Source organism: Chlorocebus sabaeus, chromosome 23 (assembly GCF_047675955.1).
Source record: "Chlorocebus sabaeus isolate Y175 chromosome 23, mChlSab1.0.hap1, whole genome shotgun sequence".
Taxonomy (NCBI): Eukaryota; Metazoa; Chordata; class Mammalia; order Primates; family Cercopithecidae; genus Chlorocebus; species Chlorocebus sabaeus.
This window is the reverse complement of record NC_132926.1, coordinates 68,455,978-68,475,177: the sequence shown is the minus strand read 5'-3', so window position 1 is coordinate 68,475,177 and position 19,200 is coordinate 68,455,978. Positions and strand designations below refer to the sequence as shown.

The 19,200-nt window shown below is 36.6% G+C and overlaps 1 protein-coding gene across 3 annotated transcripts in view; it reads left to right on the top strand.

Moving 5' to 3' along the window:
• The first annotated feature begins 3,040 nt into the window (after positions 1–3,040).
• YTHDC2 (YTH N6-methyladenosine RNA binding protein C2) overlaps positions 3,041–19,200 on the top strand; it is an 85,692-nt gene continuing 69,532 nt past the window's right edge. Inside the window, exons 1-4 of one of the 3 annotated variants that reach the window (XM_008014165.3) lie at positions 3,041–3,433; positions 4,610–4,700; positions 14,358–14,554; positions 15,965–16,164. In XM_008014165.3, coding sequence (XP_008012356.1) covers positions 3,247–3,433; positions 4,610–4,700; positions 14,358–14,554; positions 15,965–16,164 — 675 coding nt within the window. In that variant the 5' untranslated portion in view covers positions 3,041–3,246. The remainder of the gene's footprint in view (positions 3,434–4,609; positions 4,701–14,357; positions 14,555–15,964; positions 16,165–19,200) is intronic. The other 2 variants (XM_038008895.2, XM_038008903.2) reach the window with 2 other exon arrangements.

Sequence of the window (19,200 nt, the reverse complement as noted above, 5' to 3'; positions counted from 1 at the left end):
AGATCTAATGGACTATGTCTATTTACATTTTTTATTTATGGATGTTGAATAAATTAGTGTCTGATACTTTTGGTAATGATTGGGATATGCTATCACATGAGAGTGGGTAAGAAGAGAAAGAATACAAACTAGTTGATAGCCTCTTCCAGAGAGTCTTATTTTTATGATTTTAAAAATATGAACAGCGCCTCCTATTAACTTCGTTGCTGCCACCTCCCTTATTAAAATGAAACTGTCCCTGGAAGGGATTACTACTGTTATTACAATACTTCATAGAAGCTGCTTATGAAAATCAGAGTCAAGACCTAGAACCATAAGCAAAAGATAGCTTTCTAGTGTCACCTTGTGGCTAACCATATTAATATACATTTAAGCTGATTACTACGTAGATAGGTAGATATATATACGGGATATAGGAAAATACCATTTTTTCGATATATACATTATGATATGTGTATAACATGATAACACTGGAAGTAGTTTTACAATTACTTAAGTACAAATTTTATTCCATAGATTTAGATATGAAATAACTTAGTTTCTCTGTAATTAACCTCAGTTAATTCAGTGGACGCCACTCTTCTCTAGGCTTGCTTCTAAGTTCTGGGGGACTTACGGAGTATCAAGGCATTAGTAAGTGTGGGAAAGAGTTTCTGACCCTTGGTGGTCAAACAACATAGGTCACTGTTAAGTCATTTATTGCTTATTCTCAACTGTGTGATTCCTTCAGGTCTGGCATATCTCTCTGCCAATTCTGGACACCTCTTGGGCACCAGGAATCCTCTGCTGCTCTATACCACACTGAACCTCACCTGCCTAGGCACACCACACCACCCTTCTTTCCTGGGCTGCCTCTCTGGGCTTCCCTTGGGAAAGCAGCACAGGCCATACTGTTCCAGGATCTCCCACACCATTCAGGGTTTTTGTTTTGTTCTCCCCAGTAGAAGCAGGGCTCAGGATCCTTTTAGGCAACTTACTGGTATATTAATATGTGACTTCTTCCAGTTCTAAAAAACTGAAACCAACTTAAGACAATATTCCCCCAAACAATAAACCCCAAATGACGTGGCTGAACAAGAGAGAAAGGGATGGAGGGCTGGCAAAGTAGAGGTGATGAGGGGGCAAAGGGTGGGAGGTAATATCCCTAGCATCAATAATAAAATCATCTTGGTTATATTTTAAGATTGTATTACTCTACCAGGCCAATTTTATAGATGTGAAGAGAGCAGTTTCCAGACCACTGTGCTGTAGCATGCTTGTATGCCACAAGTTATTTATAGGCATATCAAGAAGTTGATGACCCCAGTTCTTAGGCAACTGGGTACAAACTGGAACTGGTAAAGCCAATTCTCTCAGCCCAGTCACTTCTGCCCAAGATCAGCCTTATCATTGTCCAAATATATTAGTCAGAATAAGCTAACTCTTTGTATCAGTTATCTACTGCTGTGTAACAAACCCAACCTAAAACGTAGTGGCTTAAAGCAACATTCATTTTATTTGTTTATGTGTTCTGTGGGTCAACAGTTTGGACTATGTTTAGCTAGGTGGTTCTGCTAATCTTGCTTTGGGTTGCTTACAGAGTTGTAGTCATCCAGTAGCTTTTCTGAGACTAGACTTTCCATTATGGCCTTTTTTGCCTGTCTCACCCTTGGTGTTGGTGAATGATTGGGCCACAGTTGTCAGTGGCCTAGCCTAAGCTTCTTTACTTTGTGGAAGAAGAATTCTCAGCCTCAAAACAGGGTAAGCCTTAATGCACAAACACCTTTCAAGGCCCTGCTTATCTCATATTTACTGATGTTCCAATGGCCAAAGCAAGTTACATTGCCAAGGACAGAGTCCATATGGGAAGGAAGAATACAAGGGTGTGAACACAGGAATGTGTGATTCATCAAAGGCCATACCTTTGATGAATTCAACAATTTACCATATTGTTACCAAAAAAAAAAATCTCCCCAAATCTCAGCAGTTTACCGCAACTAAGGATTATTTCTTACCCATGTCATATTCCAATGTGGGTTGGTGAGGACACTCTATCACACTCATTCAGGGGATCGGGAACCTGCTATCTATCTAGTGGTTCTACCGTTGTCTAAGAACTTCCAGAAGACCAGGAAAGGCAGAGAAGAGAGACTTCAAGGAAGGTGTTACAGACCAGTCCTGGAAGTGGTGTACATCAATTCCAGCAACATTCCAATGGCCATGTGAACTCAGCCATGTGGCCCCCAGCTAACTGCAGGGGAGTTGGGAAATATCATAACGCCTAGGAAGAAAAGGAGAAACATTTTTTGATGAGTATTAGTATCCTTTGCCACAGTTCCTACTTCTTGTCACCAAATATTCCGCCCCCTTTTTACCACACACAGAATACACGTATATCCTCCCCAGATACCTGGAGTTCTATCTAGTCACTGCATCCAGGATCTGTTGTTGATACACAGTCCTCTTTATTAGATTCAGATGTGTATCCTTATTGCCAGGTAACTCATGAACTATGTAAATATGTACTATGTACCTGTCCCCACTCAGCTACCCTGTGTAGCGTGATAGAGCAAGGGTGGCATACTTGCATTAAAATCTCCCATTCAGAAAAGGGAAGAATGCAAGACACCTAATAGTCGCTCATTTTTTAGTATATGTATTTTTTATGATATTTTTCCAAATATTGCACGGGAAATATATATACTAAAAAGTATTCGTTTATCTGAAATGCAAATTAATTAGGCATTCTGTATTTTTATTTGCTAAATCTGGCAACCCTCCTCCCACTATAATATAAATTCCATGAAGGTAGGAACCTTCTCCAATGTATATCGAAGGTGTGGCATAGTGCCAGGTCCACAGTGGGAGCCCATATATGCTTACTGCAGGAATTAATGAAGGACTAAACGAGATTGCAAGGGAGTGAATAAGAAGACGAGGAGCGACCCTTGGCGGGCGGCAGGGGAAGAGGATCGCACCACAGCTCGGCAGAGCCTCCCTTAGGCGCGCAGCGGCGGCAGCGCTGAGGTCACGGGCGTCGGCCCTGGTGACGTCATTACGCCCGCGCTCCCCGCCTCGCCGTGATATCAACGGCGCAGGTTTCACTTCTGCTGTTGTGGTGACTGAGGGCTTTCTGGTGACTTCAGCCCAACGCAGGCCGTCTGCGGAGCCGCCCGGTAGTGGCCCCGGAGTCCCACGGTCTCTGTCATTGGCTGTCACCCAGCAGGCCTGGCCGCTTCCGTGCGGGGAGACCATCTCTTCAGGGCAATGTCCAGGCCGAGCAGCGTCTCCCCGCGGCAGCCGGCCCCTGGCGGTGTCGGAGGCGGTGGCCCCTCGCCGTGTGGCCCTGGGGGCGGCGGGCGGGCCAAGGGGCTGAAGGACATTCGCATTGATGAGGAGGTGAAGATCGCAGTCAATATCGCGCTGGAGCGCTTCCGATACGGGGACCAGAGAGGTGAGGTTCCCGACAGGGACCCTGCTGGCCGTCAGGACACCCCCTCACCCCAGCGCCCCCCAAACCTGGGCCCACCGAGTAATGGGGTTGCCTCCGAAGAGGGAGGGAGGACCCGGGCCACCGTCCGGGTCGGGCCTCAGCGGCGGCACCCGAGTCTGGAACGCGGCTGTTAGCCCTGCGGTAAAATGCGAGGTGCTCTGCGCATTAGTGGGGTTGTGGGCACTTTGCTCGCTAGTTGCAAGTGTTTTTTTCCCCCGCGTCTTTCAACAGCCTTGGGCGGTTAAGCCACCGTGTTTCAGATATTGGTTAGCCCTAACCCTTAAAAAAATTTTTTTAAGGGAGTGTCACCTTAATTGTGACACGTTTAAGCTACAGATGTAGAAGAGCAGAAAGAAATCAAACATATAAGTGCGTGCACCGGTAATACGTTTGAACCCTGAAGTAATCACGCTACCCACTGAAACTTGTTTGGCACACGAAGCATCTTCCACACCTCCTGAGGTTAGAAAGCCACTTGTCTTGGGTCATATAGTGCAGAACCAGCAACTGACCTGTGGTGACCTGTACAGTATGTTGAGGGCTCATTCGGACCTGCTGGCTTAATTAGGGGACCTCTTACTCTGGACTCTTTATAGTCAAAAATGGGGAATGTTCTGGACAGACAGATTCTGAATTCACATTAAAAAAAGAGAAAGCCTCAGCAGTATATAACAAATCCCTCTAAAATAGTGAAATATGAATTCTATACAGTTTCGAAAGCAAAGACAATGGAGTTTCATGTTGAGAATTCATAATGTTTGAGCATATCTCATCATTTATTTTGTTAACTAAACAAGTAGGGACCAAGTTAAATATGTTCAGTCATTATACCAACTCAAAATTCCAGCACAAGTAAGAGGAGTCGTTTATTGGTGAACATCAGAGGCCTTTATCACATTTAGGTTTAATACATAGATGTCTTTTTATCAATATCAGAATTCTGGTAGACGTTCAGTAGTTATTAATAAAATATATTAATTTTATTAACTTAGAATATGAAATATAAAGTAAGTTAACCTCACATAAAGTATAATAAATTTGATTGTCTATGTTTTTCGTATTTTATATCTGTGTGTATTACTTGAGAGAAAATTGCCTATCTACAAATTGTACTGCTTTTATTTTTTTCTCATGTAGAGATGGAATTTCCTTCTTCTTTGACCAGTACTGAAAGAGCCTTTATTCATCGACTCAGTCAGTCTCTTGGTTTGGTCTCTAAAAGTAAAGGGTAAGCTGGTAGCTTTTCTTATTTTTTTTAAAAAAGATTATTTGTTCAAAAAAGGGAGAATGTTTCTGAGTACGTTTAAGTAGTTATTACTGTTTTAACTTCACATTCTTAATTGTATCCTGTGTAGATAAAATGATTGAGGTCTGTACCAAATTCACCTCTTTCCTCTTCCTTCTATCTACCTCTCCCCGCCTTTTTTGTTTCGTTTTCTTTTTCTCTAGGAAAATGCTTTTTCCTCTACCCAGCTTAGGTTCCTTGGCTGGGACCCTGCAAATTAGACTGATAAAAAACATATTAACAAGAGAAAAACGTAAGCTTATTAAGATATGCATCATGCATGCATAGGGGAAAACTCGATAGTAACTCAAACATGGGGCTTATGTGGCATCTTAATAAAGAACAATGACTTTATTTTAAAAATGATGAGACAAAGGAAAAGGACTTTGAACTTGTAGGTGCAGTAAATTGTGGGAAGGTATATATGGGGAAACTAATGGAAGGTATGTGTTGTTTTAGCAAGGTTGGTTATGTAGGTTCCTCTGGTGCTGTCTCTGGGTTAAGAGTCTAGAGTGGTTTCTCTTATTAAGAATAGTCCTGCCCTTTCTGGTAAAGCAGGGGAGGGCAGAGTTCTTTTAGGTCTGCTTCTTCTCAATTGCCTTGAGCTCAAAATAATCTTTATGGGAGAGTGACATATATTTGGGTGGCATACTCTGAACTCTTTCAAAGGTAAATTTTAAGATGTAAGAAAAAAATAGATTAAAAGTTGAAGTTGATTGCTTGAGAAAAATATTTTTATTTTTGATAGAAATGAAATCTCATTTGAAATATTGATGTACAAAAGATAATAAGTACAATTATTTATGAAACTTATGTCTTTCACTGTTACTGCACTGTAATAGTAAGCTTTAGAACATATGTTCATTGTTTTCCTTCCTACCAAGTCAAGAATCTGATGATTAGAAATAATTTTAAAAAGTGGTACAGGAGGAAATTGTTTTGTTTTGTTGAGAGGATCACAGAGCTACAGTGGGAAAAGTCATTTGAGCCATCCAAATTGAAAAACTCTAAATTCTGTGGACCTATTTCATTTTGTCAGTAAGGATGGTGGAATCAATATAAAGGAAACTTTCTCACTATTGGTGCTATTGACATTTTGGACTGGATACTTCTTTATTCTGTGTACTGTAGGGTGTTTAACAGCATCCGTACCCATTACTACTACATAGCACTAACACTCCCAACCCCAGTTGTGACAACCAAAGATGCTTCTGGAGGTTGCCAAATGTCCTCTGGAGAGCGAAATTGCTCAGGTTGAGAACTACTGAGATGGAAAAAAAGATAAAATTAAGTAAATATATTAATTAATAAATCTTCAGACGGTCCCAAGATGAAAGCAGCTGATGTAGGAATGTCTTGCATATGACTGCCTACTACAGTGATAAATTACTGAGACGGGATTTAGTTTAGGTGAATGTGCATTTTGAACATCACTAAGGCCAGTGCTGGAACAGTGGTTAGATTCCTGAGTGTGCCCATATTATAGTCTACTAGGTAGGTAAAATACTGCACCTGAAAATAAAAATATAGTTCAGAGCCACAATACTTTATCCTGAAACACTTGGGCTAAATATGTTTGAGATTCAGATTTTTTAGACTTTAGAAAGGTATTTGGGTATATTTGCAATATGTTATGTAATCTACCTAATAAAATATGGCCATCACCTTTAGTCACATTTATATTTTTGCTGCAAATTTTATGAATATTCACACTGAGACTATTAATAACCTCATGTGGATGTAATCATATGATTACATTTGATGTCAAATGAGGTTACTGCAAACTTAAAAGTTTCCAGTTTTTAGCACTGTTTGGGTTTAGTAGTTGCAATTAAGGTTTTGGGTCTGTGCTGGGAAATGCATGTTATAAATGTACAATTCTGTAGCTACATCATTTCTATGGTTACATGGATCTTGCATTCTAAATAGCTAACTTAGAAAAGCAGTCCATTAGAGTAGACTTCCTGTCCTTCTCTTCAGTATCATAGTCGTCTAAGAGTTGATCTGGAATGAATAAATATCTTGGGAAGGAGAAATCAAGAAGGAAGTTATGGAGACAAAAATGGGGAATGCGGAAACATTGAAGAGCCAGAGAAAGAAGAAAAAGGAAAAGAGATGCTAAGGGAAGCAAGACAATGCTGTCTATTTATCCATTCCCTAATACCTATAACCTTAATGCTTTCAACCTTTTTATGAAATACCCTAGCTACTTCTCTCTCCTTTTCATCTTTGAGTAAACTTTGTACTATATTTTCTTAGTGGTCCTTGTGATTTTCAAATGCCTTTTATTCTTTTCACAAAAAGAAATAAATCACTTTGAATCTACTTCTCAAATTCTTTCTTTTCATTTGTATCAGAATTTGTACCTGACTTATATTTCATGAAATTATCTGTTCACCCTTTCAGTTTTTTTTTGTAGGGGGAGCGGGGGACAAAGTCTTGCTCTGTCACCCAGGCTGTAGTAGTGGCATGATCACGGCTCACTTCTCACTGCAGTCTCCATCTCCCAGGCCCAATCAATCCTCTCACCTCAGCCTCATGAGTAGCTGGGACTACAGGCATGTGCCACCATACCCAACTAATTTTTCTGTTTTTTGTAGAGGACAGCATCTCACTATGTTGCTCAGGATGGTCTTGGACTACTGGGCTCAAGCAATCCTCCCTCCTTGGCCTCCCAAAGTACGTGAGCCACTGGGCCCAGCCAGATTTTTGTGAAAAATCTTATTGACTTGGCAAGTTAGTTTTCCTCTGTGTGTGTGTGTGTGTGTGTCTGTATGTGTCTGATATTATAGTTTCTTAGTATATATTTGAGAGGACACCTGGTATAAAGGGCAGAAAGCCTGGATTCTATTTCGAGTCTCTCATTGCCTCATTCTCTTATTTGGGCTTCTTATATAAGTTTTAAAAGATAGATTCCAGACTTTTTGTGATAGTTCTTAATTTTTTTCTGGTCAGTTTTTTTCTTTTTGATATTCTTTCTTTCAAAATTAAGCCATTTGTGATGGATTTTTGTTTTTCATCTTCCAAATAATTGACTTTTACCTGCTTTTATTTATTTATTTATTTATTTATTTATTTATTTATTTTTGAGACAGAGTCTTGCTTAGTCACCCAGGCTGGAGTGCAGTGGCGCGATCTCAGCTCACTGCAAGCTCTGCCTCCTGGGTTCATGCCATTCTCTTACCTCAGCTTCCCAAGTAGCTGGGACTACAGGCACCCACCACCATGCCCGGCTACTTTTTTTATATTTTTAGTAGAGACGGGGTTTCACCATGTTAGCCAGGATGGTCTTGATCTCCTGACCCCATGATCCACCTGCCTCGGCCTCCCAAAGTGCTGGGATTACAGGCGTGAACCACTGCTCCTGGCTTTATTTTTATTTTTTAGGAATCTTCCTCTGTTGCCCAGGTTGGAGTACAGTGGCACAATCATAGCTCACTGTAGCCTCAAACGCCTAGGCTCAGGCTATCCTCCCAAGTAGCTAGGACCACAGGCATGCACCACCATGCCTGGCTAATTTAAAATTTTTTTTGTAGAGATGGGGTCTTGCTATGTTGCTCAGCCTGGTCTCAAACTCCTGGGCTCAAGTGATCTCTTGCCTAGGCCTCCCAAAGTATTGGGATTATAGGCCTGAGCTAGTGTGCCTTGGACCTGTTTTGATTATTTTTTGTTATTGCTTGTCTTTTAGTGAAAACATTCTTGGAGTAAAAGCCCCATTTTGTGATTTTTAGTATATCCTAAAGTTTTCTTTGAAATTCTAGTCAGGTTTCACATACCAAAAATTTCACATCATTATTTACTTCTTTTCCTCAACTTCAAAGGTTGTGTTTAAAGTCACACTGAGGTCACTGTGTTTTAGTCCTAAAGGCTCACTTTTCTAAGTTTTTGCCTTGTTTATAACGAAAACAAAATCCCGTCTTGATTTTTCTCAGTCCAAGTTAGACAAAAAATGGATTTTACAAAATGAACTTCGTTAAGAATCTGTAGAATGGGAAAATATGAAGTATATGAAAGTAGATTTTCCAAGTACAAGTTTCTTATTCTGTGACTGCTAAGGTCACTGCCTAATCGGTACCAAATAGAGTACCGAAGTACTCTACTTACCCTGACCAGAAGGCTCCAACCTACAAGGACACTCCCCTTTTCAAATTTAGATTACTGCCCTTCTTGCCTCCTGTTTTGGAAAGTTGCGTACTGCATTCTTCCTCTCTCCTCCCAGTTAAAGTAAGAAAAATGGTTTTCAGGTAGTGAATTTTTGGATATCCACTAAAAAGAAAACCTGCTGTGTGCAATAAAAAATAGGAGTTAACTCTTTTTTTTAGTGGCTAAAATTATCTTACAGTTCTGGAGGTCAGAAGTCCAACAACACAGGTCCCATGGACTTAAAATCAAGATATCGCGGGGCTGCATTCTTTGAGGAGACAAGAGCAAACATTTATTAAGTGTTGTTGTGTACTTGTGCTAGGTACTTTAAATGGATTATCATTTAATCCTAACAACAGTTTTTTTTTTTTAAATCATTATATAAATTTAATCAAGATTAGAAATTTACTCACACAAATGCCTATTCAGAGGTAATTTAAATGAAAGAGTCAATAAACATAATTTCTTTTCTTATTACTTTTATTTTACTTTAAGTTCTGGGATACATGTGCTGAATGTGCAAGTTAGTTACATAGGTGTACATGTGCCCTGGTGGTTTTCTGCACTTATCAACCCATCAGCTAGGTTTTAAGCCCTGCATGCATTAGATAGTAGTCCTAATGCTCTCCCTTTCCTTTCCCCCTAACCCCCGACAGGCCCCAGTGTGTGATGTTCCCCCCATGTCCATGTGTTCTCATTATTCACCTCCCACTTATGAGTGAGAACATGCAGTGTTTGGTTTTCTGTTCCTGTGTTAGTTTGCTGAGGATGATGGTTTCCAGCTTCATCCATGTCCCTGCAAAGAACATGAACTTATTCTTTTTTATGGCTGCACAATAAACATAATGTTATTTTTACTTCAGTTTTTCATGGAGAATCAAAGAGAGGGACACCTCCTGTTTTTTATGAAACTAGTATAACTTTGCTACCTAACTCAGATAAAGAAAATATTAGAAATGAAAATTATGGGCTTATCTTTCTTATGATCATAGGTGTAATATGCTAAATAAAATATTATTAAATGAAATAAAAAATTAGATCACATTTAAACTGGGGTTTCCCAAGAATAAAAGGATTACTGAAAATAAAATAATCTCTTAGTTTTTTTTTTTTCTTTTTAATGAGAAGGAGTCAGCATTCTCATATTTGGATGAGAGCCTTTGGTTTGGGGCTGATTCATCTCTGGCCTGGTGTTTACCAGAGGGGAAAGGATAGACCTTGACCTGAAAGTGGGTGACTCCCATGGCCTTAGTGCACTTTCTGTTCACAGAAGTGAGTGACAAGGACCAGTGGTTCCTTCTTATACATTAAATGCAGCAGGATGTATGTCAGAGCATGCCTTCATTTGTGTACTAGTGTGGATATAGTTTATTTTTCAACTTTTAAGTTCAAGGGTACACGTGCAGGTTTGTTACATAGATAAACATGTGTCAAGGGGATTTGTTGTACAGATTATTTCATCACCCAGGATTAAACCTAGTACCCATTAGTTATTTTTCTTAATCCTCTCCCTCCTCCCATCCTTTACCCTCTGGTAGACCCCAGTGCCTGTTGTTCCCCTCTGTGTGTCCATGTGTTCTCATCATTTAGTTCCCACTTACAAATGAGAACATGCAGTATTTGGATTTCTGTTCTTGGGTTAGTTTGCTAAGGCTAATGGCCTTCAGCTCCATCTGTGTTCCTGCAAAGGAGATGGTTTCATTCTTTTTTATGGCTGCATAGTATTCCGTGGTGTATATGTACCACATTTTATTTATCCAGTCTACCATAGATCTTAACAACAGTTTTATAAGGCAGAGTCTATTTTAACACCTGGCACCTGTGTAACACATGAGGCAATTAAAGCCTAGAGATGTTAAGTAATTTTCCTGAGACCACACAGCTAGCAAGTGGCAGAGCCAGGATTTGAACACAGTTAATCTTAACTAATTATTTTTTGATGTTCACTTGAAGTTCATAGCAATGTAGGAGGTGCTTTGAGGAGTTAGAACAGAAATATTGGATAGATCTCATCTTCAATTTAGCTTATAGTTCATTAAGACCAGAAAAATAGGCCGGGTGCAATGGCTCATGCCAGTAATCCCAGCACTTTGGGAGGCTGAGGTGGATGGATCACCTGAGGTCAGGAGTTCGAGACCAGCGTGACCAATACGGTGAAACCACGTCTCTACTAAAAATACAAAAATTAGCCAGTCATAGTCGGGGGCGGGGGGCGCCTGTAGTCCCAGCTACTTGGGAGGCTGAGACAGGAGAATTGCTTGAACCCAGGAGGCGGAGGTTACAGTGAGCTGAGATTGTGCCACTGCACTCCAGCCTGGGTAGCAAAGCAAGACTCTGTCTCAAAAAAAAAAAAAACCCAGGAAAAGTAAATTTACTGTAGGCATAGTGACCATGCCTTGAAAGCAACTGTGCTCAGTTTGGCGACAACATGAAGTGAACTGGTTGGTTTATTAGTTTTTAGGTAGTCTTAAAAAAGTACAAATTAGTGTGATGCAAACTTTAATACATTTCCAATTCTGTATTACAGTATTGGGAAGAAAGTGGTTTGGAGCTAGATCTTTGCATCTGTCTGCCTAATGGAAATATAAATTAAGGGAATATGGAATTAAGTATTTAGTAGGCATCAAATGAATGCCTGTTTTGTTGCTGTTGTTGTTTGTTTTTAAGAGACTCCTGTGTCTGTGAGCTTTTTAAGTAGTCATTTCAGATGTTGGCTCTTCAGCTGATCTTTTAAACTGTTCTTAGATTTAGAAGTAGGGAATATTGAGGCATATGTTTATATTTGATTTAAATGTTTAGTAACATCCTTTGTAAATTAATAAATCGATTATTATTAACATTGTGTCAAATTTGATTACTTATAGCATCATTTTTCTTTCAAAGGAAAAAGCCATTGAAATGCCAAAATGCATTGGTTACTTTTATTTTTTGAAAGTTAGATGTTATGATGCTCTCATCTGTAATTTTATTACATTTACTTTTATATTTTGAAATTGCATATGGGGTTTACATTTTATTTAAAAAACTCTTGTGAATTTCACTTAGCTAGCATATTTTCCACATGTGCAGCTAGTTTTTAGTTAATTTTGCTTTGTATAAAGGATTCCTGTGTTTATCATCAAACCATAGTTTCAGTTATCATGAAATGAAAGCATAATGAGGAGATCCATTTGTTAGTTTACATAGTACAACAAATTTCTACTGTATTTAATGTTTCCATCCTCACAACAATGAGGTGAATATTTTACCAAAAATTTCATTAATCCTTTTATGATATATTAGTGTCACTGTGGTGCTGACTGTGGTAGGAATTATCAGTTAAAGCACAAGTAGAATCCTTTACTAAAACATAAAAACTATCAAGTTGATATTATCTTTCCATTCTACCATATGTGTTCAAACGGAATTCAGTAAATTTTAAATGGTAATGGCTAAGTAGTCCCACCTGCTTGTTATGAGTTTTTAAAAATACCTAAATGCTATATTAGGTAACCTATGTTAGGAAGGTTTCAATCTGACTTATTATTTCAGTTGTGAGCTTGTTGAGAAAGGGTATATTTTACTCAATTTTATATTCCTGGCTTCTACCATAGTGCCTGGCATAAAGTCAGTGTTTGGTTTATATATGATAAATGACTAAGTGAATGAATAAAATAAAATTAAAGGTGAAATATAGCACAACCTTTCTGAGATGATTTTTAAGAAAATTAAAGCATCTTTGAGTTCTTAAAAATGTGAAGTTTGAAAAATTAGCCAATATACAATGTCAGAAAAGTAAAATGATTTGCTGTTGATCATATAACTAGTTGAAAGTTTATTACTAGCTGAATATTAGCCTCCTACCATTTGCTCTGGTGCTCATTTCAGCTCCCTTCCTGCCTTTTGTAGTTAAAATTTTATGAAATGAACATCACAGAAGGGAAATGAATTATTGAGTCTATAATGACTGTCCTGGAGTTTCAGAAAGGTCCATGGGAAAATAACCTACTACAGAGAACATTTCTAGAATTCAATAGTTTCAATTTATCATGGAAATAACTAAAACTTCTAGATCAGGTTAAATTTTATTTCATCTTTATAGCATCATTTTAAGCACCACCAAGTACTTGTTAAGGAGTAAATAACAACATAGAAAGCTTATAATTCATTGAAACATTCAATAAGGAGTTTCCAGAAATTTACCTCGGTAAATTGGAAGCCTCACTTAGAGCACTTATATGCTAAGACTGTATAGGTTAATCCCTAATTTGATATCATTCTTATGGTGAAGATACTGTTGACAAAATTTACATCTAATGAAAATTGAAAAATTACAAAATTTGCTTTGTAAATTATAAATTTTTCATTGTAATTAGGCTCTGTTGATTATTTCTATAGTGTAATAGTGACATAAGAAATGGCAAAACATTTTATGAAATATTTTGGGTAACTTAAAATTTAAGAAATAATATTGTTTCTGACTATAATAATAGTTTTCATTTATTTAGAGTCTACTCTGCAACAGATACTGCACTTTGCTCATATTATCTTAATCGTGTGAATAATCCTTTGAGGTATATATTATTGTGTCAGGCTCAGAGCCATTAAGTAGTTTACCTGTAGTGCCACAACTAGTAAGTGGTAGAGGTGGGATTCAAGCTCAGGTCTGTGTGCCTTTTGAGCCTGAGCTCTTAATCAGTATTACACTGCTACATTATAGGCATGTATTATGAAATCATTCAAAACACATTTGGGAACTTCCTGGTATATAACACTATACTACTCTTAGAGCTACAGAAGTCATAAAAGATATGCTCAGTCCTGGACCAACTGAGGAAACAATACACCTACAGTAAATACCTTGAACAGTTACAAATCATCATTACCTTATAATTGAAGAGTAGAATCAGAAGCTCTGAAAAATATTTTATTAAAAATGCATCTGAAATTATTTATCAGTAATGCTGATTTATGCTTTTTTGGTCCAACCACTAAACTTGGCTCTCATAACAGGTTTTCATGGGAGTGTCTCATTACCAACTTACTGTGGAAACATTCACTGGGACATATCAGTCTGAACTATGGACCATAACTTTTTCATTATCATTTTTAGGTTCTATTGTTCAGATTGATGTTTTCCCCCTCTGTATGCTTCCCAGCATGTATTATATTAACTGGTGATGTTTCATCTACCATGAAGTCTGCTAAAGACAAACTTTAACACTTAAGGGTAAGTAAGCCTTTTTAGTGGACTTAAACTTGGATTTGCAGCACTTAAAATTTTAACTGAAAATAGTTTTATGGCCACTTTAGCCCAAATCTTTCTTTATTGAATTTTTTTGGACTTTCAGCATCTTCTCCCAAAGCATTTTGATTTTTTTCAATGTTTAGCTTGAGACATATTTTCTAAGTAGGCATACATCATATGTGAACAAGTTGACTGTATATAGTAAATAAATGATTTTTATTAATATTCAGAAAGGGAGCAAATAGATACCTAACTGTGAAGAAGAAAGATGGATCAGAAACAGCTCATGCAATGATGACCTGTAATTTGACTCATAATACAAAACATGCTGTTAGGAGCCTAATTCAAAGATTTCCTGTCACCAATAAAGAGCGTACAGAACTTCTGCCTAAAACAGAAAGAGGAAATGTGTTTGCAGTTGAAGCTGGTATGTATTTTCTGGGGAGCTTCCTCATTTACCCTATTATTTGATGACTATTCTTTTTCTATTTTAGATTTATTTTCGAAAACTAAGATGAAATAAATTTCTCCATTGGAATAGTTTGTTAGAAATGATTAAGAGTTGTAAAAATTTGAAACAAAGTATAGTGTTAAAGCATGTAATTAAGTTGAACCAAGTTTTTTTTTTTGAGTGTTATAATAATATCAATAGCTACCATTTATTGAGCATTAACTGCGTGCGAGGCGATATACTAAACCCTTTATATGGGGCCTCATAGCAAGCAACCCTTGCAAGGTAAGAATTTCCCCTATTTCACAGGTGAAGAAACTGAGGCTTAGAAGAATTAAATAGTTTGTTCAAGGACACCAAACCAGCCAGTAAACTGCAGAGTGGGTATTTGACTCCAGGGGCTAGGCTTTCTTATATTATGCTGCCATGACACACTAATAAGTGAGATTTTGAATTGGGGCTTTAGCTCTGGTAAGAGATTGGACAGAGTCTTCAGCACGTTAAGTTGCTCAAAGGTAGATAAATAATGTATTTGGGTTACAAAATAAAGATGTAATTTCACTGTTTGGAAAGATCACTTCCCTAGTAAGAAAACTATTTATTGCCTATGGTGATAAAATTTACATAGTTATTACTGTCTATTGGAATAGATCAGCAGAATATAGAAAATATGTGGTCCTAGATATCAAAGAACTTGCACTTTAAACATAGACACACAAACATATTTTGAGGTACATGGATATAAGACATTTCATACCTCTTCTTTATTCCTGTCTGTTTAGTTAAATGTGGATGTTGGGCTAAAATACTCCATTAGGAAATTTGTTAACATTAGGACCCTTATATTTAACATATAATTATTCTATTTGATCACTTAGTCTTACATGTATAACATTAAACATACATGGGATATTTTCTTTTTTTGTAATATGTTTTCCTAATGTAGTGACAGATCTTATAAGTATGCACATTATCTCCTACTATAAAAATTTAATTTTCCATGAAATTATTGATAGAAATTTATAACAAGCCTAAAAATCATTTAGATTATCAAGATTGTTTCATTTTTAATGGTTATTGAATGATTTATTTTTATCAGTTTTTAAACATTATGTACCAGAAATATGTCTGAGAGGTTTGCTTTCTAATTGGTACTGAAATTTGTAACATGTTCAATGAGAATAGTATGTGTAAGAGTACAATTGAGATATTGCTTGGCAACTTTATATAGACTGAGTAGAGAAGAAAACATTTGAAAGGAATTATGTTAGAAATTACCTCTTTTGACATGTTTTTCTAGGTTTGGCAAAAAAAAAAATACTTATTTTTAACACTTCTTTTTCAGTGTTGATCATACATTTTTTGTTCTTTTATTCATTTTCAAAGAAAACCGGGAAATGAGCAAGACAAGTGGGCGACTCAACAATGGCATACCTCAGATTCCAGTGAAAAGAGGAGAATCCGAATTTGATTCTTTTAGGCAGTCTTTACCAGTGTTTGAGAAACAGGAAGAAATTGTTAAAATAATTAAGGAAAATAAAGTAGTTTTGATTGTAGGAGAAACTGGGTCTGGAAAGACCACACAGGTTTGTTTCTTTTTTGTTGTTTATAGAAAATATATATATATAGTCCCATATTATAATTTTATATCAAATTTACACTGCATATGTTTAAAAAAACAGAAAAACTTGTGGATATTATAGTAATGGTTATTTCAGAAATAAATTACTACTGGAATATATTTGGAGAATTTGTAGAAAGAAAATGTTTTAAATAATTTACTTATTTTTAAACTAGTGCATTAGGCCTTTATTTAAACAGAGGTGGGAAAGCGATTTGGTATCATGGAAGGAAGATGGGCTTTGGCCTTGAGTTTAGATTCCAGTTCCCTCACTAATTGAAGTTCTAGGCTCTTTTTGTAACCTCTGTGAGTCAGAGTTCTCATTTATAAAATGAGACTAATAATTGCTACCTTTCATAGTGAGGTGTAAAGATTATCTCTGTGAAGTGCCTAGCATAGTGTTTTGCATATAGGAACAAAAGTAAAAGCAGTAATAACAAATATTAATATAAAGTTGACTGTAGAATGGAATTAATATGATAGGTTTGACTTGGATTTTTAGAATCAAAGTAACTCCTTATGAAGTTTTACTCATAGGATAACAGATTGGAAGTAGTAAGTATGACATCATATGACTTTCTTGTGTACATTCTTGTAGCATTTCAGCTTAAAATTACTAAAATTACTTTGGTTTTAATAGAGGTTCAGATAAAATAATAAATATATTTGTAGATTTTCTTCTTAGGGACATAATTTTGTTTTTGACAGTTGCCTAAGATTTGATTATATTGGTTGGTTTAATAGGCTTAGTAGCTAAGGCAAGGTGGGAGGAGAAGTTGATTATAAAGTTTACCGGTTTTTTACTTGAAGGACTTAAACATTTTTACAGAATTATATCTCTGTCCTTAAAACTTGATCCTGTAAAACTGAATAACTAAAAACATGATGAAAATTTTTTCTGAAGACAATATACAAGATCTTTCTTTAGCATGAGTTCTTTTTTTTGAGACCAAGTCTCTCTCTCTCACCCAGGCTGGAGTGCAGTGGTGCGATCTTAGCTCACTGCAACCTCTGCCTCCCAGATTCAAGCGATTCTCCTGGCTCAGCCTCCTGAGTAACTGGGATTACAGGCACATGCCACCACGCCTGACTCAGCATGAGTGCTTTTATGATTAAGTGAAATTCCATGGAGTTACTCCAGAGAATTTGTTTATGTGTCTTAGATTGTTATAATTTTTTTTTAGGTTGAGTAGTTTTGCCATTAAGTATTAATTGTAGCAGTTCTAATTATGTAGAATAGAGATTAAGGAAGTTTTGATAAAATGTAATAAATAGGTCTTTGTTTAAATTATTTGAATGTCCTTGCTAATGATATCTATATATTGGAATTATGGATGCCTATTTTCACAATTATGTGTATCATTTTACTAGGTATGAAATGATACTTTAGAATTTAATTCGTAGTTAAATATTATACTCTGCTTTTTAAGAAGAAACTTAATTTAATGAGTTCAAACCTGAGAAATAATTTTGTCCTATTTAAAGAGTTAATTAAAATACTAATATTTTTATTCTTTGAAATATAAAACAGAATGTAAGTGGTATTTTATCTTACCTTTAATGGTATTAGGAAGTTAAGTGCTTTTTGAATTTTTTTTCTTATTTATGTTCATTTTGTGAAACTTGAACATTATGGAAAATATAGAGAGTAGAAGATTTTTTTTTTTTTTCCTCTTGAGACAGGGTCTCACTCTGTTACCCAGGCTGGAGTGCAGTGGCGTGCAGCCTCCACCTCCCGAGCTTCGTCAATTCTCCTTCCTCAGCCTCCCGAGTAGCTGGGACTATAGGTGCATGCCACCATGCCTAGCTAATTTTTAAATTTTTTGTAGAGACGAGGTTTCAATGTGTTGCCCAGGCTGATCTCAGACTCCTGGGCTCAAGTGATCCACCTGCCTTGGCCTCCCAAAGTACCAGGATTACAGGCATGAGCCACCATGCCTGGCCAGAAAATGAAAGATTTTAAATTCTCTTGCCACCCTGTATCACTGCATTACTGTCAGAATATCCAAATATGTGCTGGTGGATTTTTGTTTGTTTGTTTTTCTGTTTTTGGTGGTAGTGGTGTTGGTGGGGTTTGTATGTTTTGTTTTTGTTCTCTTTACAGCATTGTTATATATTGTTTTTTTATATAGGCTAAGAACATAAAATTTTGCATCTTGATTTTTTTTCACAACAGATTTGGATATTTTTCCAAGTCAGTGCCTGTAGATATGCCTCATTGTCTAAACAACTGCATAGTATTCCTGAACATTTTTGTAATGATAATAAACAATGGTGAAAAATGACACTTTACTGTTTGTTGGGTTATATAAGAGTTGTCTCATTTCATCTTCTCAGTAACTCCAAGACATGTAGGTTTTATCTTTTTACAGATGAGGAATAAAAATTAAAACTTATAGATGTTAATCTACTCTAGTTAACATAGCTAAGAAGTGATAGAGTAGGAATCTTTCTCTTATGTTGTACTTACTTGTATCCTAATTTTTTTTGCTTATTTGTAGGAATGTTTCAATAGGATAAGTTTCCTAGAAGTGGAAATGCCAGATCAAGGATATGGCAGTTAAAAATTTTAACAGCTAGATTCACTGGTTATTGTTCCATAACTCTAAAAAAGAGTTAACATGTTACCGTTTTGAAAGTATTGAAAGTTCTTGTTTCTCTAAAGCTTGGGCAAGAATGGATATAATTTTTTAAACCTTTATCAAGCTGATCAGCAAAAAATAATATTTTAACTTGAATTTTGTTGATTCTTAGTTATCTTTTATTTGCCTCTTATCTGTTTATCTTGTATGAGTTCCTTATTTTTATTCTTTTTGGCTTAATAATTTTGGATTTATTTTTTAGAGTGTTTATATATTATAGATGCATGCCTGTTGACCGTTAAACATCTTAAAAATAATTTCTCCCAATTTTTTGTTTACTTTTTACCTTCGTTTATGGTATCTTGTTTAGTAGTTTTACATTTTTATTTAGTCAAATCTGTCAATATTTTTCTAGGGCT